The sequence below is a fragment of the Callionymus lyra genome, chromosome 19, assembly GCF_982586985.1.
Source record: "Callionymus lyra chromosome 19, fCalLyr1.hap1.1, whole genome shotgun sequence".
NCBI classification, from domain to species: Eukaryota; Metazoa; Chordata; class Actinopteri; order Syngnathiformes; family Callionymidae; genus Callionymus; species Callionymus lyra.
In genome coordinates, this window is record NC_141836.1 from 11,457,285 (window position 1) to 11,484,395 (window position 27,111).

Consider the following 27,111-nt stretch of genomic DNA (forward strand, 5'->3'; position numbering starts at 1 on the left):
GGTCTGTAAATTCTGGGACACCAGAGTCAAGTACGCGACAATACTACAACTATATCCTTGTTACTGCAGTATCACAATATATTGAATAATTGCCCCTGTATCGTAACACGTATCGTACCTCCGGATTCTTACCAATACACACCCCTAATACAATCACTCATACACAACTGCACCACACACACACTACTACACAACCACACGAATATATCGTAACAAGTAATTACATGACACAGTTCATTACAAAACGGAAAAAAATACTCACAAAAACCTTTCACAAGTGTGTCGACTTGCGTATTGAAAAGTAACGTCACACCCAGGGGCACCATTAGCACCTCTAAAGTCCCATAATGCACTGGGGCAATTCCTGTTCAGATCATAATCCAGGAGCAACAGAATAAAATAATATTTCAAGATGGTCATCAGACGCACACAACGAGCACAAAAATATTCAGTCTGTCATGAGAGAGAAACTGTCCTCGGGATGCTAATGCTAATGTTGTTTGCTAACACTAAACGTTTTCCAAGTTATCAGTGACAACGAAGAAAGAAAGTACTTCTTATTTTTCTTTTTTTTTAATTGACACTTAATTGTACTTTTCGGAATTTGAATACAAAGGGAAATATTTGCCTCAAATAACTATTTTAACCTGCAGTTCTATTTACCTATCAACGTGTATTTTGGCATTTAGCAAACAAAAGCATTTCATTCTCTTCCTGATAGTTTTACAAGCTGTTTTCATCGAAAAATCAATAAAGTTTTTTAAAAAAGCAGTTCATACTGTACAACCACAGTGAAAAAGTTCAAGAGCCACGCGCGTCAGTACGAGATGACGCAGTTCATTTCGTCGGCCAGGTCGTCCTCCAGGCGGGACAGCGACCTGCTGGCTCCTCGGGCGATCAGGTCGGCGGCGGCGCACTCCATCTCGTCCAGGCTCATGTGGCAGGCTTCGGCGATCTCCCGCTTGGCAAAGGTCACGAACTTCGGGTCCCTGGCGTAGGCCCCAAGACCCTCGGAGATCAGGATCTGAAACAAACCAGCATTTCGTTGACGCTACGTGGCGATTCGATAAAGTTTTTGAAAAGAATTAGGTCAAGTTTTTTTTACCTTAAAAACACAGAAAAGGAAGGTAGAAATATATTACGGGAGTATCCTACAAAAAACTTAACACGTATCCTCACATAAACTGAGCTTTTAAAAACAAATATTCAAAATGTTGCAGTGCATTGTGGGTCTAAAAATAAGAGTCCATACATAATTACAGCCTTAGAGTTGACTATCTTTAAACCCCTAGTGGTGTGTACGGTCAAGAATCTGGTGATACGATAGAGGCGCGAAAATACGATATATCGCAATACTGTACGAAGTACTTGACTCTGACGTTGTAGAATTTACAGACCACAACAATCTTGATGGATTCATTTGTTTATAAAAATATGTCCAAACATCAGCTTTAAAAGCTGCTGGAGTCGCCTGTATCCTCTCGTCCTCAGTCATCTCGCTGGATTTCATTGTGCCGAGGAGGACGTAAAGTCTGCTGCCATCTAGTGGCTTGATAGTTTTATTAAAAAGGAAACTATGCTGTTGAATATCGATACAATATCGTAAAAAATAACGATGGTATTTCCTTGCGATAACTCTCACTCACCGACTCCACCAAACTGTCGGCGCTGCCCTTGTCGACGAATCCCTGGGGGACCGGCAGCCGGGTGCTGGTGAAGGTCCTGCTCTGACCCGGGTACCAGCCCGGGCGACTTCTGGCGGGCAGACTGGCCGCGCGGTCGTTCCACAAGGGTTGAGTTTTGCCCGTGGCTTCGTCCAGAAGCATCATGGGAGTGTAGAGCAGCTTCCCTCTGCGGCCCTGAGGAGGGACGATCCCGGGGACGGGAGTGTGTCCCGCGGCCGCCGTGTTGGCCCAGGACGAGGACGACAGGGAGGACACGCTGCTGCGTCTGGAGTCCAGACTGTGCTGGGTCTGGAGGGGAGAGATCGGGGATGAGATATTAAATCTTCAAGGCGGCGTCGATGGATGACTTACCTGTAAACGAGATCTCAAAGGAGACGTGTTGCCGCGGTAGTTCCCGGGGATGGGCAGGTCGTCCACGCTGCTCTGTGGCTTCAGACACTGGAAGTTAAACGAAGGTCTACGTCCTGAGACGAGAGAAGAACGTTTCTTTAAATAATTGATTATTTTAGAATATTTTCACAATCCTTCTAAGAGCTGAGCCACTTCTTCTTTGGGGTTGAGGAATGCTACTGCCACCTGCTGTGCGATTGAGCTCATTTCTGTGGTCGTTTAAAAATGTTGAATATAGATAGAGAATATGGATAGAATAATTTATTTAGTTTGTTTTCTTTAGTTTGTTTTCCACATCCATCAATAATTTTCACTTATTCTTCCTATTCTTTTTTATTTATGTTTAAATTCAGCTGAAACCGTTCTTATTCCTAATATATATTGATCTCCATGGAAATCCTTTTTTTTCCTTTGAAGTAAAAGTTTATGTTCCTTTGTGAAAATATTTTGCTTGTATTTGATTTCTTAAATTTCAAATAACTTTGTTAAATATTTATTAGCTATTTAAAAGCAATTAATTAGTTTTATTGAATATTTGACTTGACAAATTTATATTTCGAAATTTTGAGTTTTTATTAAATATACATGAATTAAATAATGTGTTTATTGACATTTTTACATTTAAAGTGTGACTTTATATGTTTAAAAAAAAATGCATTTTAATATATGTATAAAGTTTATATGAATCAAACCGTAAAAACTCTATATATTTATAGACTTTTTATACTTTTTTTCTAAAATCAATATTTCTAATTTCATTTTAAACGTAATATTGGAATGTTGGTATAAAAGCGCCATCAGACAATAGTGAATTTTAAGAACATTAATTGAAAAGTATTAACATTATATTTTGGAATTTTTGGAATTCAATGAAAACCCAATGTGTAAAAAATATATTTTTTGAAAATATTAAAATTCTTTAATTAAATAATATTTAAAAAAAAATATATATATATATATATATATAAAAATAAGTGTTTTTAATGTACAAATTATTGAATTAAATTATTCATAAAATGCATATTCTTAAGAAAAACCATTGACTTCTCTGAAGGAACTTCCATCTTCAGTATATGTTACTAAGATCACTGGACCTGCTCTAACATTAGATGTTTATTCCTGTATCGTGTTCTTAGGCAGAGATGGTCTGTAACAAAGTGAAAGTTGAGAAAAGCTCACCTCTAGGAATGGTGGGCAGCAGCCTCCTCCTGACGAACGGCTGCCGGCTGCCGTTCTCGCTTCCATTGTAGCCGTTTCCTGCGTAGACGCTGCCGCCGTTTTCACGTCCTCCTCCCACCGAGCTGCCGTTGCCGTTCGCCGTGAGGACCCTGTCGGCCCCGTTGTAGCCGTTGACGTAGCCGTTCCCGTCGTACCCGTAGGCGGGGCAGGGGCTCGGGGCGGCGCTCTCGCCGTTGTAACCGTTGACGTAACCGTTGGTGTCGACGGCGTCGTAGGTTCCCTCGCCGTTATAGACCGATTCTGTGGGGGCCGGAGAGACGGCCTCAGGATACACGAACCTGCAGAGGAGGTGGATCGAGAACCTGAGTTACATTCATGCGAATTATAACTGTTGTTTTTAGAGCTACTTGAAAAGTTGGTGATTTAGTAAAAAGTGTCCAATCATATTAAGATGTGTGTCAGGAATGAATGGATGAAAAAAAAGTCTCTTCAAATGAAACATTTTAAACAAAAAAGTTTCTTAAATCCTCCAAAAAAAGATTTAATTCAAAGAAAACAAGTTGCTTCAATCAAATAAAAATATTTTTGAATAAAATAGTTGCTTCAATTAAAAAAAAAAAAAGGTTTCAGTAAAACAAAACAGTTAATCAAAAAAGTTGCTTAGTATCACTTCAATTTAAAATAAAAAAAGTCTTAAAAAGTTTCTTCAAATACAAAAATGTTCAGTAAATAAAAACGTTCATATTTTCAATAAAAGAAAATAGCTTGATTCAAATTAAAAAGTAGAAATAATTTCAATGAAAAAAGTAGCTTCAATCAAATGCAAATATTTAAAAATAAATTTCAATTAAAAAAAAATATTCTAAGTTAAAAAATCTTAAAATAAAGAAAGCTAAAATATTTTCAATGATGAAAAGTTGCTTGATATGAAAAAAAAATTGCTTTAATCTCTAAAAATGCAGTCTTAAAAAAGCTTCTTCAAATAAAAAAGATTTTAGTTAAAAAAAAGACAGTTAATATTTTCTATATAAAAAAAATGTAGATGAAAGAAAAAAGTTGCTTAAAAAAAAAAAAAGGGAATAATTTAAATAAATAAATCTTCAAACAAAATATTTTAAATAAATAAAAAAATCCTTTAATTTAAACAATGAAGTTAAAAAAAACTGTTTATAAAAAAATACGTCAAAAGAATCTCAATAAAAAAATTTAAAAAAGCTGCTTCCATAAATAAAAATTGCTTTAAATGTTGTTGTTTTTAAATACATTTTCTTTCATTGAAGCCAGTTTATGCTAGATTCTTTTTCGATTAAAGAGACTTTTTCAATGAATAACAAAGAATAAAATCTCTCACCTGTCCATTGAAGCCAAACTGGCAGCGTCTCCCTCACTATAGAAACTCTCTGCTGCCGTCATGTTTGACTCCTCCGGTGCGACTTCAGGTCTCACATATTCAACCTCTATTTGAGGAGGTGGACAAGGAGCAGGAGCAGGAGCAGGAGTAGGAGCGGGAGAAGGAGCAAGAGTAGGAGCAAGAGTAGGAGCAGGAGTAGGAGCAAGAGTAGGAGCAGGGGTAGGAGCAGGGGTAGAAATAGGAGCAGGAGCAGGAGTAGGAGTAGGAGTAGGAGCAGAAACAGGAGCAGGATTATGGGGAGGAGAATAAACAGAAACAGGAGCAGGATTATGGGGAGGAGAATAAACAGAAACAGGAGCAGAAACAGGAGCAGGATTATGGGGAGGAGAATAAACAGAAACAGGAGCAGGAGTAGGGGGAGGAGAAGAAACAGGAGCAGGGGGAGGAGCCGCCTGACTGGAATTCAAACACATCGAATATTAAAGTGTGATTCAGGAGCTGCAGGAGGAGTCGGACACGCACCTGAAAGGGAGTCCAGTGGACCCGACGGGCTGCTCCGTGACAACACTCTGCCTGTGCAGCTGCATCCTGGTCACCTGCTGCGTCACCACAGGAGGCTCCATCATCACGGACGTCTGCTCCACCAGGACCTCTATGGGCGGCATGGGCGTGGGGGCCGGCGTGTTGTTGACCGACGTCCCGGCCTCGCTGTCGAATATCTCGTCCTCGTCCTCCAGGTCGCAGGCCATCGCCAGACGCATCTCCGGCGCCAGGTCCTGCAGAGTCCTCAGCCCGAGCTGAGGACAGGAAGACACACGTTTGATTACGATTGTAATCGAAAGGACGAGGGTTTTCGTGGTCATCACCTGAAGAGCCGCCGCCCGGTCCTTCCTCTTCAACTTCCTTTCCCGCTCTTTACGCTTCCTGTACTTTTTGAAATAGTCCTGAATCAAGAAGCTGGCGTAGACCTTCCCGCACGTCACCTCATCACCTGGAGGTCAGAGGGGTCACATGTTAGGACAACAAACAAATGGGTTTTGAGGTATCCTTGTGTTGCCTCTGGCTCAAGGTGACCCGAAGGCTTGAAAACTAATGTGTTTTTGGGAACACTTGTGTTGCCTCTGGGTCAAGGTGACCCGGAGGCCCGAAAAACAAATGTGTTTATGGTATCCTTGTGTTGCCTCTGGGTCAAGGTGACCCGGAGGCCCGAAAAACAAATGTGTTTGTGGTATCCTTGTGTTGCCTCTGGTACAAGGTAAACCGGAGGCCCGAAAAACAAATGTATTTGTGGTATCCATTGTGTTGCCTCTGGGTCAAGGTGAACGACCTCCCTTCAATAAATACATCCAGAGACATTTGTCTTCGGGTCACCTTGACCCTGAGATAGGGTTAATTAAGCGAACCTTTTATTAAAGAATAATATTGTATTGATTATCATTTGATTATGAGAAATAATATTTTGTATTCTAATTATAATTCCTCTGTTAACAGAAATAACATTTAATTCAAAGTGACACATAATACAATTGAATAGATTTAAGGAACAATTACTGTATGAATTAAACTTCATGCTAATAGAAGCAACAGTTGAAATGTTTTAGGTTTACCAAATTATTATTCATATTGATTGATATATATGGGTAAAATCAACACCTTGCAATGAGTAATGTTAACTTTTGACTTCCCTGATAATATAATTCAATGCCACTCAGTTAAAATACAAATAATAAATCAATCAAATTTGGTTTATTCAGTTCAGTGTGATTCTTAACCGCACACAATCACTGTTATTATGTGTAGTTAACTTCAGTATAATTATATGTATATTCATATTATATATATTCATATTTAAATGTATTGAAATATATTTTCTAAATGTATATTTTATTAAATTACTATCAAATTAAATCAATTATGGAGAATATATTCCCTTTTTGATCAACTTCTCTTACTTTCAGTATTTGTTTGATTGTCCAAAAGTCGAGCAAAATTTGTGTATCAAGTGTGAGTATTTTCAGTTCAAAAAGAGACTGCATGTGAAAACAGCGAGGGCCCTGGATCCTGTGGAGGAAGTGTCTGGGAGGAGTATACGGAGCAAGCTGGGCTGCATGAGGAGGAACTTGTCTCACCCTATCCAGCACACACTGAGGGCATTGAGGAGCTCCATCAGTGATAGGATGCTCCATCCCAGGTGTGTGAGGGTGAGGTACCGCAGGTCCTTCCTCCCTACTGCCATCAGACTCCACAACAATAACACAGCCAGATAACTATCTAACTGCACCTTTCTTGTTATTTTTGTAAATATGATTGTGTATATAATATAGTGCAGATTTATTTTCTATTCTATTTAGATTTTTTCTTTTATTTTTAATATTGTATTTCTGGGTGTTTTATTTTTTCTGGTATATTGCTCTTGCTGTTGTTAAAACGAATTTCCCCTCGCGGGACAATAAAGGGATTCTGATTCTGATAGCATCTACTCTTAAATGATTGATGAGGAAGGCGTCATTTGCGTTCGCACCTCTAGGGGGAGGAATGACTTCATCGATCAGCTTGGGTTTGGTTCGTTTCCACAGTTTCTTAATGATCAGCTTCAGCTCCTCGTTCTGCTGGTCGATGGCGCCTGCGTGAGACACCAGCGGCTCGTGAGATGGACTTTAAGAAGAAGAAAAGACGAGATACCTTCGGTCTTGATCTTGAGGGACGTCCGCACCAGAGCGAACAGGGTGGCGTTGAAGGAGACGGTGCCGTCGGGGTACAGGGGCACGTTCATGGACACCAGCCTCTGAGATGGAACGGGTCGGTCAGCGCTCGTGAACGACGGGAGTTCAAGGAAATAAACTCACTTTGCAAGCGACTCGATGAGGACACAGTTTCCCAAAACCCAGAGGCGGCTGGATCCTCCGCAGCATGGTGACCACGTCGATGTGCTTAATGCGACCCCTGAGAAGATAAGAAGGTTAAGATGAAGTACGACTTAGGAGAATACTGTCGGGGAACACTCACGTGGCTTCTGGGTCGTAGTCGGACCAGACTCTCTTGAACTCGTCCAGGTGGTGAGTCCCGAGCACCGTCCAATCACGCGTCAGGTACTCAAAGTTGTCCATGATGACGGCGATGAACAAGTTGATGATCTGGTGACAGGAGACGTGATAATTGTAGTTATAAACCTCAGTCTGTTGACTTTTTTGGACGGTGGGAGGAAACCAGAGTGTCACGAGATGTTTAACAGCGACATGTATGGAAGTCTATCATCTGAATATTAAATGATTGAATTAAACAATTCAAAAATCGAAACGTCTTATTCCATATACAGTTTGATATTCTAATTCCAATAATCCAAAAATCAATTTTCTAAATGAGATATTTATAAATGTATAGCCTCACTCAATAGCCTCAATTCAATATAAAAATGTCACATGATCGTCTGCGCGTCACATGATTGGATAAAAGTTTGATCAAGAAGCTCGGTACTCTGTTGGTATTGTCTTGTAGCGCTTATATACCAATATTTTCATATTGAATTTAAAATGCTATGAAAAGACCCAGATCATTTAAAGAATTTATTTTTTAATTATTAGAATTAAAAATTTAATTAATTTGAACATTTTCGATTTTTTTTTTATTAAATACATTTTTTGAGTAACATTTCAATACAGAAAATAATTGAAATCGATAATTAAATAAAAACTAATTCAACCTTTCAGTATAAAAATGATTTAACGCTTAAAAACAATTAAATGTTTCAACATTTAAAATTTTTAATTAAACCATTCAATATTCTGATGTTGTGTTAAGTGTGTTTTAATTACAATCATTTGAATGAATTAACTTATTTATTTTGATTTTGTTTTCAAACTAAATTAAATGTCTAAATTATTTGTTCATACAAAATAGCAAAACACCAATTAAACAAAAAAGCAGAATAAAAAAAAGAAAACATAACAAAACCCTGTATTTTGAAAAATGAGTAGGAAGAAGTACTTTTTTAAAATGTGTTGATTAACAATTAAAAAATAATTAGCATATTTATGACGATGGTGTTTTTGTCTGAGCTTCATTCTCTAAATAATGAAATCCATGCAAACATCTTTTAAAACAAGCATTTCTAAAACAGAAACGAAGGAGATTAGAAAACACGTGGAAGGATGTGATTCTAGACTCACCAGGTAAGCGCACAGCATGAAGAAGCTGATGAAGTAGATGTAGGACAGGTTGCTGCCACAAGAATACTCCTCGCCAGGTTCCGTGTCAGACTCCGGGTCACAGCGTCTGCCGGGCAGCGCCGCCAACATGATCTCCTGCCACTGCTCTCCGGTGGCACATCTGTAAAGTTTTAAACCCGTGATCCACAAGCTAAGGGATAGTTATACTAGATATCGATTAATAAACAGCATTTTTGACACGTTATTTGACTTAATTATTGTTTTAAAAAACGTATTTTAATTCAAATCACTGTTAGTAATATCGAGGAACACCACAAAAAGTAGGCACAACAAGAGTTAAGTTTGCTTCTGCACCACAGAGAGTTACGGATCCTCAAAAGACTAGTCGGTCCAGATCGTACGGTGGCCCAGAGGTGCAGAACTAACTTACAAACTCTGAAACTAAATTGCAATTTCCTGAAACAAATGAACAAACTCGTGAAACAAAAATTAAAAATTGAACAATATGAAACTCATGAAGCAAATCTACATTTTTAGCTAATTTATTTTGAAAAAATCTGAGTTTGTACATTTTTTTTTTTGCTAAATTTTTTTTGTTGCAGAATAAAAGAAAATGTCAGTTTCTTAATAACTTTTTAATGTTTTTTTTTAAGGAAATTCAGGAAATTCTTCTAGATTTGTTTAGAGTTTCTGAACAAGATTCAAGAAATTAAAAAAAAAATTCAGTTTATTTTAATTTTTGTTTTAGGGTTTCAAAATGTGTCCCTCTAAATTATATATTTGTTTTCGGAATTTAATTTAATAGTTTTTAAATTTGATCCGGGATTTATTTTGTTTCAGAATTAATAAACAAATAAAACTGGTCTGACCTGAACAGAACGAGAACAGCCATGAAGAAAGTCTGGAAGTTGCAGCTCCTGTTAATATCGGTGTCGTCGTCAATAGCGATTTTTCCAAACGTCTAAGAAAAATAGAGATAAAAAATGAGAGTTGAAGCTCCACCTGTGAAGGACACGACTGGTCTCACCTGCATCCCGATCACGGCGTAGATGAAGAAGATCATGGCGATCAAAAGGCCGACATAAGGCAACGCCTGCGGAGAAACTTGGTGAGTTGCCGATATTTCCCCCTCGTTGATCGAGCGTCGCTGACCTGGAGAGACTTGACGAACGTCCAGAGGAGAGTTCGAATGCCTTCGCCTTTACTCAGCAGCTTCACCAGCCTCAGCACTCGGAACAGACGGAAGAAGGTGATGGACACTTTGCCACTTTCTCCTTTGCCCTACGAGGGAAGCAAAGATGAGCTGCTCAGAGGAGGAGAGTGGGGAGTGAAGAGTGTGAAGAAGGAAGTGAAGCTCTCACCTCTCCGTGATGTCCACCTCCTCCCTGGAGCAGGAAGGACAAAAACATGCAGTTAACAACTTTTTACAAAATAACAAAATGGAAAAAAATATTGAAATTATTTTAAGGCTGCTTGGAGTCTAGTAAAGTGATAAAAAAAAACAGGGGAAAAAGAAAAATGTGCTTATTTTCTTGTTTGTGGAGAGAGGCCTCAGAACAAAAGAAATGTGTATTTGCTTTTAGTTGTTTTTTTTATGTTCAATTAAACTAACAAGTTAGCTCATTATTTTATTTATTATTTGGTTCATTTTACCTATTTTCATTTAAATAATTTTAATTTTAAATAATTTGCATAAAATAATTGTTTATTTTTGCATAAAATAATTGTTTATTTTTGCATAAAATAATTGTTTATTTTATTATCATTATTATTTGTAGTAACAGTATATACTATAGTTTACTAATCTTGCAATTACCTACCTACCTACCTACCTACCTACCTACCATCCATCCATCCATCCATCTATCTATCTATCATTTTATTAATTATTGTTTTCATTAAATCTTATCATTGTCATTGTATCATTATTATTGTGTTTTGTTTTCTATAGTTCTTTTTGTAATTATTATCCATTTTATTTTTTAATTACTTTTGTATTAATTTTAAAATATTATTATCATTATGTATTATAACTAAAATTGTGCAATGTATGTTTTTAATTTAATGTGTTTGTATTTTTAAACAAGAGTTTCTTCTTGTTTGTGTTCTACTGTGACTACTCAAATTTTCCCGAATGTGGGAAGAATAATTGTGTGTATAATTAATCAATCAATATACTGTATATATTGTGCGTCTCTATGTAATTTGTATGTGTTTGATTATCATTTAATTCTCTCATTGTTTCCTGTTTTATTCACATATCTTTTTTTAAGTCGTTCTGTTAACAGACAGACTGGTGAACGATCACACGACCTCCTTGGCAGGGGCAATAAACTCACGCTGAATTCGGAGATGGCGATGTCCAGCACGCTGCCGACCACGATCAACGCGTCGAAGGAGTTCCACGGATCGATGAAGTAGTGCTGCGACATTAACGTGAACAGGTTAAAAATCCTGAAAACTACCACGGTTTTAAAAAAACACAGGATTTCTCACGTGGGCACGGAGAGCGAGGAGCTTGATGACCATCTCGATGGTGAAGATCACCGTGAAGATCATGTTGAGGATGTCCATGACGGAGGTGAAGAGCTTGGACTGCTCGTAATGCTGAACGAGAAACGGAGAAGATGGAAATGAAACTGTCAAAATCCATCACACACAACATAAGTGCCGTGTGCAGACGTTACCTGGATGGCCAGCGTGAGCGTGTTGCCCAGGATCAGCACGAACATGATGTACTCGAACTGGCTGGAGTTGATGATTCTCCAGAACTTGAGCTGGGACGGGTTTTTGGGAATATAAATCTTGATGGGTTGAGCTTTGAGTACGTAGTAAACACACTGACGCTGCGGAGGGAAGTCGGATAAACGGTTTACTGAAACATATATGTTGAGAATGTTAAAACTTTCCTTTTTTTTAATTGAAATGTCGTGTATTTTTAACTACTAAATGATTTTTCGAATAATTGAATTAAATAATGTATATTTGAAAGGTTTAACTTGTTTTAATTAAATAATTTCACTTGATATTTTCATACTAAAAGGTTGAATTACTTTTGTTTAGTAATTGAATTGAATTTTCAAAAATGTGTTTGTGTTATCCCTTGTGTTGTTGTCTCCGGGTTAAGGTGAACTATAAATACATATGCAGTGGTGGAGGTCGTGCACCTTGAACCGGGGAGACAACACAAGGGATTCAAAAAACACATTTGTTTTCGGCTCATTTTGACCCAGAGATAACACATAGGGTTAACCTTTTTTTTTTTTATATCATATACTTCTTTAAAACATTTTTTTTACACATAGATTTTGATATTCTAATTACAATAGTGAAAAAATACATTTTCTAATTTTTATTCATTCATAGACTTTTAAATTCAATATAAAATTCCAAAAGTACTTTTTGCACATTTATATCAACATTTTAATATTGAATTTAAAAGGCTATAAATGAAAAAAATATTGAATTTAGAAAATATTAACTATTGAATTTTCAATAATTTAAATATTAAAGATTATTAATTTTAAAAAAAATTAACGATTCAATAAAGACATTTTTGAATTAAATTACACAGAAAACATATCAAATGATTAAAAAAACACAACACCATTTAAGTAAAAAGTATTCAAAGTTTCAACAGTAAAAATCCACCGACATCCTTCTGCAGAAACACTGACCTGGTTCTTGTTCAGCTCACAGTTCTTGAACTCGGCCTCTCCCTGCTCTCTGAACGTGATGATGACGAACCCCACGAAGATGTTCATCATGAAGAAGGCGATGATGATGATGTAGATGATGAAGAAGATGGAGATCTCCACGCGGTAGTTGTAAATGGGCCCTCGGTTGATGGCGTTGGCGTCCACGGCGCGGTAGAGCAGCCTCGAGTGCAAGGATATTTAAAAGTCAAATATAGTTTTTAAAACGATAAACGTGACGCGACGACTCACTGCGGCCAGCCCTCGAACGTGGACACCGTGAACAAGGCCAGCATCCCCGAGAGAACGTTGTCGAAGTTGAAGTCGCTGTTTTCCCAGATCCTCTCCTTCAACATGGGGTGGTTGATGTCTCCGTCTTTGTACACCACGAACGTTCCCCTACGAGCAGATATATTCGTTTTACAAATCGCTCTCTTGCTGAAGGACTTTCGTAGAAACACTGACTTGCACTCGTCTGGAGTGTGTTTGGCTTCGTCGGTGCAGCTGTAGAATCGACCCTGCGGCACAAAATAGGAGTTAAAGCACACAAAAAACAAATGATAAAAAAGGAGATTGAAACCTTGAAGAGCTGCACTCCGATGCAAGCGAACATGAACTGCAGGAGCGTCGTGACGATGAGGATGTTGCCGATGGTGCGGATGGCTACGAACACACACTGCACCACGTTCTGAGAAACACACATGGTCGTGATTAGATGATGTTTAAAAACGCACACAGCAGGTTGAATTCCGGGGCGACATACTTTGAGACCTTTGGCTCTGTTGATGGCTCGCAGAGGTCGCAGCACTCGGAGAACTCGCAGGATTTTGACGACGGAGATCGCGCTCGAGCTGCAAAGTTAAATGTTTAAAAAGGTTTTTTTTATGAACCTGAATGTCATGGAAGTGTCGAACTAAACCAGACGAGTCTAAGCCAAACAAAATGTATCTTTATATATTTGCCACTGTTTCATATAAAAGTGAGTCTGATCCCAATATTACTTTTTTTTTAATTATAATTTCGATAATTCGAAATAAAAAAAAAACTCAATTTAATCTATTTAAATTGGTAAATGTTGGTATAAAAGTGCCAGACATTGTCAAACGAGTACCGAGCTACTTGATCGAACCTTCAGCCAATCACTGTGGCTCTATGAAATTTTAATATTGAATTTGAAAGACTATAAATTAACAAATATTAACTTTAGACATTTTATTTTTTAATTATTGAACTTACAATATTAAACTCTATGTGTAAAAAACAATATTAAACATTTTTATTAAAATCATAAAATAAGAAATTAAACCTTTTAATATAAAAACCATTTCGTTTGTTTAATTATTTAAATAAGATTTTATCTTTTTTTTTAAATAACAACCACATTTCAGTCAGAATATTCAAGGTTTAAAGTGCAATAGTGACACTAGACTAAAGTAAGTAAGTAAGTAAGTAATATTTATTTATATAGCGCTTTTCCAGACCAGGGTCACAAAGCGCTTGAAATTTGAATATTGAATTTGAAAGTCTGTGAATGAACAAATATTGGGTTTAGAAATGTTATCTTTAAATGATTTAAATCACAATATTAAACCCTATTGAACGCTTTTGGACTTATTGAACTTTTTTTTCAAACATTTTACTGAAAAAATATGTTACATATAAACCATTTCATTAAATTATTTAAATAAGAAATTAATTTTTTCTTTATAAAAGAAAAAAAAGAAGTGTAATAGTGCCGCTAGACTGTACCAAACGAGTACCGAGCTACTTGATCGAACTTTTAACCAATCATGGCGCTACTATTATACCAACATTTTATATTGAATTTAAACAGCTGTGAATTAAATTATGTGTATGTCCTCCTCGGTCAAAAATACATCAAAATGTTACATCATTTTTACCATTTTTGACATCACTATTCTCTGTTCCTTATCTTATATTAAACACTGACATCTTTATAGCTCAACATAAAGAGTTTCTACTCACTGAAGAAAGAAGGACGTGAGAGAAACGCCGACGACCAGCAGGTCAAGAAGGTTGAAGGCGTTTCTGCAGAAGGAGCCGGTGTGAAGAAAAGCTCCGTAGACCGTCATCTGTCAATCAAAACCAAATCAATCATGAGGATTAAAAACTCAGATTCTCCACTTTCTAATTTACCTTCAGCACAATCTCCACCGTAAAGACTGACGTGAAAACGTAATCGGCATATCCTAGAACCTGATGATGTGAGGAAACATGAGGGGTTATCTTTAGTCGAGAGACACTTTTTCGTCGCGATGAGGTCTTACGATGTTTCGGAAAGAGTGGGATTTGATGGGATCCTCAGCAGCCAGAGAGATGCTGCTGAGGATGATGAAGATGAGGATGAAGTTGGTGAAGTAAGGGTGATGGATGAGGTTGTGGCACGCGACACGCAAGCTTTGAAAGACATCAAAAACAAAATGGTTGATTTGAGAGAGTGTGAATTTAACCATCGTGTTTTTTCACTCACCAGTTTTTCTTCCCGAGGATGAAGAAAGAGCTTCCGTCGGGGATCGGCACGATCTTTTCTTTGGGTCCGGAAAACTCCGGCTTCATGGGAGCAACTCCTGCAACGACAGGGATGATGAAATACTTTAACTTCTGAATATACATCAGGAAAATATGAGTAATGTTGGAGTACGCATCAGTGTTGACTGTATGGCCCTCATTAGGGGTTAAAAATATTATACTGTTCATAACTCGTCTCTAAATAGGATTATATGGTTTTATGTTTTAGGACTTTTGGTCATTTTGAAAGTATTTAAAGCCCCTAAAAAAGATTTAGGTGAATATTACAAAATATTAGGAAATAAAGTGCTTTTTATTTCAGATTTTCTACAAAATAAAGGACATAAGAAATTAAATAAAAATCATAATTTTAGAATATTAAGCTTAGTTGTATTACTTGATCTGAAATGTTTTTATTTTTATTTTTGCAAGATGTGTCTCCATGTGTACTACCTTCTTGAAGTCGTTGTATTTTAACTCTACATTTTTTTCCACATTGATTCAAACTCACCCTCCAGACCCTCGATGGCTCGCAGCTCCTCGTCCTGCCAGTCGTCCTCGTCGTTCTACAAACACGACACACAAATGTTCTATTGAGTTAAACAATACTTCCATTTAAAAAAAAATTAAAACAGAAATAAGGTTGACATTTACCCCTGCATCTTCATCCTCTTTCTCATCATCCTCGTCCCATTCCTCTTCATCCTCCTTTTTCTCTCTAAAACAGACAAAAACACACATTTTTTAAATATTTTTTTGTAGAACAGTAGCATTTGTTTTAAACAATGTTACTAACAAATAAACTGGGTGACCTGCTGAGGAGTGAAAAGTAAAACAGGAAACCAACAGAAAAAGATTTAATTTAGCAAAAAAAGCGGATGCAACTGAAGTTCCTTGATATTGCAGTTACACTGTTATGACGCTGGGTGGAGCCAGAAACTATGTTTATATTCAAACGTGTTGCTGCAAATGTAAGTTTTACTATGAAGACTTTACTAGTTCGACTTCTCATCTTCTTTTAATGTTTTTTGTTTACCTGCTATTTATTTTGTATTTGGGAGTTGAACAAACACGTTAAAACATATGGAAGTATATCAGTGCCAGGAGAATATTAATAATGGTTGAGTTTAACATTTCAAATGTTTTGAAATATATATATTTAATAGATTTTAAGGCATATTTTATATATTGAAAGGTTGAATTTTTTTAATGAAATTATTTAATTGTACTTAGACTACTATACTACTTTTTTAACAATTGAATAAAAAAAATAACAGATAGAGTTTTAAATTCTTATTCCAATCATAAAAAAAATAAATTAATGCACTTTAAAGCCTTGTAAATTCAATACAGAAACGTTAGCACCACATTACTTTTATATTAGACTACAACAGCACCACTAAAAATGTCATATTACACTACAACAGCAGCACTACATGTTTCATAATACACTATAACAGCAGCACTTCATGTTACACTACAACATCAGCACTATAAATTTCATATTACACTACAACAGCAGCACTACACATTTCATATTACACTACAACAGCAGCACTACACATTTCATATTACACTACAACAGCAGCACTACATGTTTCATATTACACTACAACAGCAGCACTACACATTTCATATTAGACTACAATAGCAGCACTACACATTTCATATTACACTACAACAGCAGCACTACACATTTCATATTACACTACAATAGCAGCACTACACATTTCATATTACACTACAACAGCAGCACTACACATTTCATGTTACACTACAACAGCTGCACTACATGTTTCATAATACACTACAACAGCAGCACTACATGTTTCATAATACACTACAACAGCAGCACTACATGTTTCATAATACACTACAACAGCAGCACTACATGTTTCATAATACACTACAACAGCAGCACTACATGTTTCATATTACACTACAACAGCAGCACTACAAATTTCATATTAGACTACAACAGCAGCACTACACATTTCATATTACACTACAATAGCAGCACTACACATTTCATATTACACTACAACAGCAGCACTACACATTTCATATTACACTACAATAGCAGCACTACACATTGCATATTACACTACAACAGCAGCACTACACATTTCATATTACACTACAACAGCAGCACTACATGTTTCATAATACACTACAACAGCTGCACTACATGTTTCATAATACACTACAACAGCAGCACTACATGTTTCATAATACACTACAACAGCTGCACTACATGTTTCATAATACACTACAACAGCAGCACTACATGTTTCATAATACACTACAACAGCAGCACTACATGTTTCATAATACACTACAACAGCTGCACTACAAATTTCACATTAGTCGACAACAGCAGCACGACAAGTTTCATATTGCACTACAACAGCAGCACTTCAAGTTTCATGTTACACTACAACATCAGCACTACAAGTTTCATATTACACTACAACAGCTGCACTACAAATTTCATATTAGTCGACAACAGCAGCACGACAAGTTTCATATTGCACTACAACAGCAGCACTTCAAGTTTCATGTTACACTACAACATCAGCACTACAAGTTTCATATTACACTACAACAGCAGCACTAAGTGTTTCATAATACACTACAACAGCAGCACTACACATGTCATATTACACTACAACAGCAGCACTACACATTTCATAATACACTACAAAAACGTAATAATATTGACACCAGACAAGCTTCTTGGTTGAACAGGGTCATGTGATCGACTGCACGTCGCATGATTGGCTGAAAGTTCAATCAAGTAGTAAAAACTTTAAAGAAAAAAAAACAACCTTTTAATAAAATTAAAACGTATTCATAGAAACACCATAGAAACTGACTATTGTGACCAATAGAGAAACAAAATGGTGGAACGTACTCGACTTTCTTGCTTCCTCCGCCTCCTGCCAAGTTGTCGACAGCGATGGCCAAGAAGACGTTGAGCAAGATGTCTGCCGATGGAGTTGAGGATCCAAACACACTCACGGATCATCGAAGGAACCGCAGATACCTCAAAAGGATACAGTTGCCGCAGACGAAGAGGATGACGAAGTAGATGCAGACCACCATGTTGGGAAACACCGGTCCCCCGTACGCCATGATGCCGTCGTACATGACGGCGTTCCAGTCCTCTCCGGTCAGGATCTGAAGCCCAGAAGAAGTCAGTGACGTCGGAGGAACATTGAGATGTTCGCGAGCTCACCTGGAAGCAGGTGAGCAGGGCCTGAGGGAAGGAGTCGAAGGTGCTCCTCTTCATCTGGGTCTCGTCGAAGTTGAACTTGCCGCCGAAGAGCTGCATGCCCAGCAGCGCGAAGATGATGAGGAAGAGGAAGAGCAGCAGCAGGAGCGAGCAGATGGCCTTCATGGAGTTGAGCAGCGAGTTGACCAGGTCGGACAACGCCGCCCAGTGTCTGGAACACAAGAGAGGATCAACAAATGATCGTTGCATCAACAACATGGAACGGTTTGAAAATGTTATTTGTGTCCATGAGTTCTGCAAAATAATACATTTTTCCATATCATACTAAACCTAAATATTATTTTTTAAATATAGAAATATATCAGTGCCACCAAAATATTTATTTTATTTTTTTATATTATTATTTTAACTGTTTAAATCATGCACGGGTGTCAAACTGGTCCAGAAAAGGGCAGAGACGGTGCAGGTTTTAGTTCCAACCGGTCAATCACACATGAGTTAACCAATCAGGTGTCGGCTTGAACAAGCAACACCTGACTGACAATTAATTGATGACTGTCTTCAGACGCTTGATTGGTTCGACTATATGTGCTCGACCGGTTTGATCCAAAACCTGCACCGTCTCGGCCCTTTTCTGGAGCAGTTTGACACCCCAGATGTAATGAATCAAAATTGGACTCAATTCTGTGAGACATATGTATGGAAGTAAATCAGTGCCATAATAATGATTTTATTTTATTTTAATTGAAATTTTTTCAGGCATTTTAATTTTTTAAATATAATTCGGTTCAATTATTATAAATTGAAAGGTGGAATTTCTGGTGTTTTATAATAATATAATCTATTAAAAACGAAAAGTGAAAATTTAAAAGATGTTAAAACCTCTTATAATAAGAATTTTGAGAGAGTGGAGCTGCTAATGTAAAATGAATTGAAAACAAAAAATACAAAAGAAATACAAAAAACATTGAAAAAAATACAAACCCCCCCTCAACTATTATGTTATTACATGATACTGGAGTATTACATTATTACATAGTACTCAACTATCATGTATTAACATGATTTCTTTTAGGTTTTTTTAATATATATTTTTTTTTTAAGTATTATTATATTTAATTTTTTCATGTTGGCAGATTCCGTACAAAAACACATTTTCCGAATATTCCTTTTTTAAATTCAATTATTAAAAAAAAATAAACTAAACAAATTCAATATAGAAATGATTTAAATTAAATATTTCCCTGAAAATAATTCAACGCGTAAAACCCACCGAAAACAATTCAATAAAAAAATGATGGTGTAAAGAAAATATATGCAGAAATTTTTAATTTTAAATTCAACCATTTAAGTTATAATGGCACTGATTTACTTCCATATAAAAGTCCCTCAGAACCAAAGAATGTAATTTGTATTCATTACATGATGAAATAAGTTCCATAAATCTTCAGTAAAATCCACATTAGTACCGAGTCATCTTGAAGATCCTGAGCAGGCGGATGCAGCGGAGGACGGAGATGCCGATGGGTGGGATGAGGTTCATCTCCACCAGCAGCGTCTCCAGGATCCCACCGCACACCACGAAGCAGTCGAAGCGATTGAAGAGCGCCATGAAGTATATCTGGAGGCCGAAGGCGTACATCTTCATCAACATCTCCAGGGTGAAGAGCAGCAGCAGGATCTTGTTGGCTCTCTCTGGGAGGACGAGCGTCACCGGTGAGAAGGTAGAAGATGAAGGAGAGAGAGTTAGGTTCCTCTACCTTGCATCTCCGTCAGCCATTTTGGTTGCCCATAATGCTCGGAGGCGCTCGCCACCGTGTTGAGGAACACGAGCAGAAGAACCAGCCAGTAGAAGTTGGTGGTCTTCACGGCAACTCTGCAGTTCTTCCTGAAGGTGTGGTTGAGCTGACACAGCTGGTCACTGAGGAACATGATGGTTAACACGGTAACAAGTCATATTAACTTGAATTATCTTCACTAAATAACTGTAGATGATCTCACCAGAAGCTGTTGGCCATCATCTTAGCCCTGAGGAGAAGAACAAAGAGTCAAGTACAGGTGAACGTGAAGGTCACAGACGCTTGTGAAGGTCACAGACGCATGTGAAGGTCACAGACGTACATGAGTGACGCGCAGAAGCCGTTGTCATCGTCCAGATACGCGATATCGTCGTCAGAGTCAGATTCTGTAGACACAGAAGAACCTTATCGTTAGAAAGATCCACAAATATAGCTGTTGTAGTGTATTATGGGATATGTATTGTTGCTGTTGTAGTGTATTATGGGATATGTATTGTAGCTGTTGTAGTGTATTATGGGATATGTATTGGTGCTGTTGTAGTGTATTATGGGATATGTTTTGGTGCCGTTGTACTGTATTATGAGATATGTATTGCTGCTGTTGTAGTGTATTATGGGATATGTATCGATGCTGTTGTAGTGTTTTATGGAATTAACAGTGTGCTGTTGTAGTGTATTATAGTATATGTATTGCTGCTGTTGTAGTGTATTATAGTATATGTATTGGTGCTGTTGTAGTGTATTACGGAATTAACAGTGTGCTGTTGTAGTTTATTATAGTATATTTATTGGTGCTGTTGTAGTGTATTATGAAAACGTGTAGTGCTGCTGTTGTAATGTTTTATGGAATTTACAGTGCTGCTGTTGTAGTGTATTATGAAATGTGTAGTGCTGCTGTTATAGTGTTTTATTGGAAATGTACTGCTGCTGTTGAAGTGTATTATGGAATTTACAGTGCTGATGTTGTAGTGTATTATAAGCAATGTTTCAATGCTTCTGTAATGTATTATGGAATTAACAGTTCTGCTGTTGTAGTGTATTACGAGAAATGTATTGCTGCTGTTGTAGTGTATTATGGAATTAACAGTGCTGATGTTGTAGTGTATTATGAAATGTGTAGTGCTGCTGTTGTAGTGTTAATGGGATTTTCAGTGCTTCCGTTGTAGTGTTTTATGAAAAGTGTAGTGCTGCTGTTGTAGTGTATTATTAAATGTGTAGTGCTGCTGTTGTAGTGTATTATGAAACATGTAGTGCTGCTGTTGTAGTGTATTATGAAATGTGTAGTGCTGCTGTTGTAGTGTTAAATGGGATTTTCAGTGCTTCCGTTGTAGTGTTTTATGAAATGTGTATTATTGCTGTTGTAGTGTATTATGAAACATGTAGTGCTGCTGTTGTAGTGTATTATGAAACGTGTAGTGCTGCTGTTGTAGTGTTATATGAAACATGTATTGCTGCTGTTGTAGTGTTTTATGAAATGTGTATTATTGCTGTTGTAGTGTTATATGAAACGTGTAGTTCTGCTGTTGTAGTGTAAATGCCTTCAGTTTAACACCAGTAAAATAGACGAACCTCCTCCGTCCTCACTGTGTTTGTACCATCCAAACTTCTTCATCATCTTCTTCTTTGCAATGGCCGCTCCTTTACAGGAAAATCAAAAGTAATGATGACGATATGAAACTTCAAAGATGAATCATCGTGTTTGCACTGACGCTTGTTCCCTTCTTCATCCACATCCTCCGCCTCGATGAGCCAGTCCATGTAGCCGATCATATCCTCCTCCATCTGCTTGCTCTCCTGAGCCTTCTGAAGCTCACCTCGTGCTACAGCCTTTTCTCTCTCCTTGGAAAACTCACTGAGAGCCACAATTACAGCCTTGAGCTTTGATCATTTTCACTTTCACTTCAACTCTGTGGTACCGGCTTACCCGCTCAACACACCCAGAACAAGATTGATGATGAAAAAAGATCCGAAGATGACGAGGGAGACGAAATAAACCCACGGAATCTCAAACCCGATTGCGTCATTCATCTGCAGCGAAGAGATGGTGAAAATGAGAAAATGAATCATTTACTTTCCTGAGATTTTTTTACCCAGTAGAGCACGTCGGTCCAGCCTTCCATGGTGATGCACTGGAAAACTGTAAGCATGGCGAAGAAGATGTTGTCGAAGTTGGTGATGCCGCCGTTGGGTCCTTCCCACTTTCCCCGGCACTCGGTTCCGTTGGTGAGACAGAAGCGACCGTTCCCGGCGAACGCACAGGGCGACGGGTCGTCTTCCACCATGAGGCCTGCGGCGGGATCACGGGGTTTAAGTCAAACAAGATATCATCAGAAGGATTCTTCATTTTCCTCACACCTGTGCTCTGGAAGTAGCACGTCTTGTGCATCCTGCCGATGAAGAGCTCCAGTCCGATGATGGCGTAGATGATGATGACGAACATGACCAGCATTCCGATGTGGAGGAGAGGGACCATGGCCTTCATGATGGAGTTCAACACAATTTGGAGACCTGAGGAGTCAAACAATTTTATCTACCGAGCTCTGACAGGAGGCATCTCTGCTCTTGTTGCTCCTAAGCTTTGGAACGATCTTCCTCTCTCTTTGCGCTTGATGGATCTACTGACTCCTTTAAGAAACATCTTAAGACGTTTCTATTTGTTCAGGCTTTTCCTTGATTTTCTGGAACTCCTGTGTTGTTCTCAGTATTATCTTGATCTTTAAAGTATATACTTTTTTGAGTATTTTTTTGATTGTTAAAGCGCTTTGTGACCCTGGTCTGGAAAAGCGCTATATAAATAAATATTACTTACTTACTTACTTACTTACCTATTATAGGTCACAATATTAACGTGATCTTTAATCTACTTTGATTTAAGCTAAACAGTCGGGGCTACATAAACCGGCGCTGCGGGTCAAATTTGTATCATCGCGTTTAGACCATTTTCCAACTATAATTTAGGTAAAAATATTCAAGTATTAATTCTACATAACTTATTTTAACTATTTATCGAAGTTAGTGGATAAAGGAAGCACATCTTTGTTTATTCCTCTGACAATTCAATATATTAAAGTTAAGGAGGGTGTGTTTGCAAGAATACGCATCGCAATATATTGCGAAATATTGTGATACTGTAGTAACAAGGATATATTGGTAGTATTGTCCAGTACTTGACTCTGGCGTTCAGAATTTACAGACCACATGACTCTTGACGAAGTCGTAAGTGCTTTCATTTGTTTTGAAACCAAAAAATGGCCAAAAATCAGATTCAAAAGCTGCTAGAGGCGACTGTATCCTCTCGTCCTCAGTCATCAGAAAATTGTAGCCGGATTCAATTATTCCTTTAGCTGCGGAGGACGTAATGACTGCCGCTTTATTTTTTCCGTTACCAAAATGTACAAACGCATGTTAAATGTAAATTAATAAAAGACATTTTATTTCATTCACAAGTTATTGAAATAAAAAAGGGTAAAACAACAACGATAAAAAATAAAACATTTTTTGAATGCTTCAAATATTGATACAGTATCTTTAAGAAAATAATGTGATATTCAAGTGTATCAATATTTTCTTACAGCCCTATAGTTGTTGATCTTTAATCAAATGAGTCCCTGCTTGACCAGTTTTCTTCCAACTTACTTGGCACTCCAGAAACCAGCCGAAGGGGTCTCAACACCCTGAAGGCCCTCAGGGCTTTTACATCCAGACCACCAGGTTTCCCCGCGGCGTGGTGGGCCTCCCCGGGCTTGTGATCCGTCATGCCCTCCGCCATCACGCTGAACAACCTGCGCAGACACACCGTGGCGTCATATTAAACTCCCCTCGGGTTCACCATCAGACCCTCATGAAGACGCGGCGTTACCCGACGATGACGATGACGAAATCCAGCAAGTTCCAGCCGCTGCGTATGTACGCGCTCGGGTGCATGACCAGACCGTAGGCCAGGATTTTGGTGAAGGTCTCTATGGTGAAGATGACTAAGAAGACGTATTCGACTTGTTCCTGAAACGACAAGATAAAGCATATTGAGTTTCTAAAAAGCTGACAATAGAATTTAGTTGGGAGGATGACAACATGACCACACTTTGACAACGTGTACTTTCCTAGTTAAGTACTGTAACAGATCTCCTGATGCTCTGGATTTCTAACCTCTTAACCTACTGCCTGACACACACTTAAGCCGGGGCATGGATCCTGATCTCGCTAGCATTAGCTCAATGCTAATCACCACAACTGAACCGTCACTTCATGTCTAAAACGGGTCATAATAAGTCAAAAATAAGAAAGCAAGATATATATTTGTTTTGGAAAAAGGTGCGAATTATGTTTAGGAATCACTTGGTGGAAGTGTGTGCGTTTAACTGTCGGATTATCACCGGCAAACAATCCGATCAAGGGATCTGCCAACATCCATCCTGAAGCAGGAGACACTGTGTCTACTGTCCCCTGATACTCTTTGAACTAAAAACACACAAACGTCTCGTACTAAACCTCATTTAACGACGACTAGAGAAAAAGGTCACAGGCTGGAAGTGAACCTTCTTTCTATTAAACTGCGGAGACAAACATAAAAGGAGGCGGGACAGATGGTTGGTATTTAAGTAAGTCATGATCCCTGACAGGGTCACATGGCCGAGGTCGCACCACAACATTTCCCCTTTTAACGCTATTATCTTCTTCTCACTGATTGTCAGCGCAAGTGCTTTTCATAAGAGGGACTGGAGAGTGAAGAGCCAAAACATCTCAGTTGAAACATGTTTTCTTAATTTTACTCTCTTTTAGAAAGTTAAACTGATATATACAGTATATTTATAGCGAGAGAAAAAGAGATATGAAGAAAAATTAAGGAATATTTTCTTGCTGATGAGCCTCAAACCAATTTTTCTTTGGCAAAAACTACAACATATACACTATATTGATTTATTATTATTGATGTAGCACTTTTAAGACATTAACCACAATGTCTTTTAAATGAAAACAGAGATAAAGCAAACATTATTCATTTAAAAAATAACAAATAAACATCATTATTAAAGATCAGATCGATTCCTTTAGTTAATAATACAGCATATAGAGTATAAGCAATACAGATTAAAAGAAAATAAACAAACCACATTAAAGAATCCACTAAAAGCGACATATATATTTATTTAATTAAAGATTTTTTGATATATCTGTCAACTCACCAGCTGGTGGTTGGTAGCGTTTGAGTCATCATCGGGGTACGGCTTGGTGACCCCCATGGCAACACAGTTGGCGAAAATGGCGAGGAGAATGAAAATATCGAAGGGCTTAGAGATTTCAATTAAGGCTTTTAAAAACACAGCAGGATTGTTCAGTCGTATTCACACTAAACATTATTATTATTATTATATTATGCGCTACAACGACAACAAGCGAAGGATATTTCCACTCCACCAGGGCCAGCGCTGCCATGCGGATGGGGTTGCTGAGGGTGAGGCAGCAAAGAGCTCGGGGGGCCCTGAGAGCAGACTTGTTGGCCTGCATGGCCTTCTTGGCCCCCCCGCCCCTCTTCCTGGCGGAGCCGGTCGACCCCAGGGTGTCGGTTTTTCCTCCATCGCCTCCAGCAGGTGGATCTGTCGGAAACAATCAATTATAAAGTTATCCCATAAGTATGTTTTGACTAATAGAAGCTGCTTTTAAAGACACACAATTCACCTTCTGCCATTTTCTTATACGAGCTCAAACCACGGCATGTGTGTCCACCGTGAGACACTTTTCATACCTAAAGGTCTTGTGCCGTAGACCAGATGTGACCTACTTCTTTAATAGGAGCCCTGTGGTACACGGCCCAGTGCCGTCCCCACCTCTATACATGAACACCTGAGCAGGTACTTTTTATCATTTAAATGATCATTTCTATTGATCATTTTAATCATTTATAATAACCTCTTAGTGATGAAGACAGAAATGCAACTTGTTTTAAATCGTTAAAGCTGATGTACGGAACAAGGGAAGTATTTATATGTCACAGAACTACACAATAATGATCATATAAATCTAAACACACTATTATAAATAATCCAACTTTGATATTCTGAGATCTCTTACCTTTCTTTACACCATCCATGTCTGCCACTTTTTAAAAAATGAATGTAAAAGCCCACCATCAACTTCTAAGTTGCTCTGCAGATCCAAAAAAGGATCACAGATGTCAGTTTATCGTCCAAAAACAACAGATATTAGTTTAAATAATCATCCGAATTGAGACATTATAAGCTGGAGGAGGATGTCCGGCGCCGCATGACTGTTGCCATGCAATTCCAAACTCCTAAAAAGGTTATCTCCAAGACATAGAAGTGCAGTAATTTTGAGCATGCAGGCACAAAATGGCAGAGAACAAACGCGTCCCCATATCCACAGTGGTCAGCCGGCAGGATTAGAGCAGCTGAGCCGTTTAAAGGGATGACAGAGGAAATCTTCCTCGGGAAGGTGGAGGAAAACTCCAGAACGACCGCTTGGCTCTGGAATCGGTTGTGAATGTTTGATTTTAATTGAATTATTTCGGCGTTGCGTGTTGAAATTGGGACGAAATCTTGAACCAAATCGAGTTTTAAACGGATATCAGGACCTTGGACAGAAGCAGCTGGGCTACAATAGCGACACATGGAAGACAGAGGGCGCTGTTTCACCGTTTTAAGATTTGCATTACGCGTCACAAGTATATAGAATTAAAAAGTTTGAATATTGTTTAATTTAAAAAACACGTTTCAGTTATTAAAACAAGCAAATAGATATAGACATATATTCATGTGTATATACAATTTAAATATAAAAGAAAGTCGCCCAACTGAGCAATATTCATTATTTTAAATTCCATTTAAAAAAGATTATTTCTATAAATATAGTAACAACAACTTCCGTCAAACGATAGTATTTTACTGACATTTCTTACTTTCCAAAAACAGGCCAATAATTCGGTTATTTTGTCGCACATTGTGATGCTGCAAAGTGTATGCTAACAAAGAACGTGTTAAGCTAACAACAAATATGCCCCAATTGTTTAATAAACGAGTTTAAATAACATTTCCTTGTATTTTCACGTGTTTTTATTCGTGTTCACA

At 37.8% G+C, this 27,111-nt stretch overlaps 1 protein-coding gene across 1 annotated transcript; it reads right to left on the reverse strand.

Moving 5' to 3' along the window:
- Positions 1-712: 712 nt before the first annotated feature.
- On the reverse strand, positions 713-25,317 carry cacna1fa (calcium channel, voltage-dependent, L type, alpha 1F subunit a). Its single transcript, XM_087782293.1, has 44 exons — positions 25,213-25,317; positions 23,889-24,028; positions 23,666-23,811; positions 22,385-22,537; positions 22,120-22,316; positions 21,954-22,057; positions 21,739-21,881; positions 21,599-21,667; positions 20,352-20,415; positions 20,232-20,258; positions 19,991-20,151; positions 19,700-19,925; positions 18,234-18,441; positions 18,055-18,175; positions 17,910-17,982; positions 15,650-15,713; positions 15,507-15,561; positions 14,958-15,054; positions 14,755-14,884; positions 14,624-14,683; positions 14,453-14,559; positions 13,230-13,317; positions 13,047-13,154; positions 12,932-12,984; positions 12,719-12,865; positions 12,449-12,650; positions 11,459-11,617; positions 11,268-11,378; positions 11,111-11,194; positions 10,133-10,156; positions 9,924-10,052; positions 9,799-9,864; positions 9,641-9,732; positions 8,772-8,931; positions 7,612-7,739; positions 7,452-7,548; positions 7,288-7,390; positions 7,127-7,228; positions 5,128-5,596; positions 4,606-4,767; positions 3,255-3,592; positions 2,037-2,149; positions 1,647-1,973; positions 713-1,024 (listed from the first exon to the last, which is right to left on the reverse strand). The coding sequence occupies exons 1-44, from the start codon at positions 25,267-25,269 to the stop codon at positions 818-820; spliced, it is 5,871 nt and encodes a 1,956-aa protein (XP_087638419.1). The 5' UTR covers positions 25,270-25,317; the 3' UTR covers positions 713-817.
- Between the last annotated feature and the right edge of the window lie 1,794 nt (positions 25,318-27,111).

Bases quoted from the DNA above. Each gene is read 5' to 3' on its own strand.
- cacna1fa (XM_087782293.1), bottom strand. From the start codon at position 25,269: ATGGGGGTCACCAAGCCGTACCCCGATGATGACTCAAACGCTACCAAC. The intron at 18,176-18,233 runs GTGAGCTCGCGA...TCTGGGCTTCAG, and splicing joins CCCTGCTCACCTGCTTCCAG to ATCCTGACCGGAGAGGACTG. The intron at 10,157-11,110 runs GTGAGTTTATTG...TTCCTGCTCCAG, and splicing joins TCGCCATCTCCGAATTCAGC to GGAGGAGGTGGACATCACGG.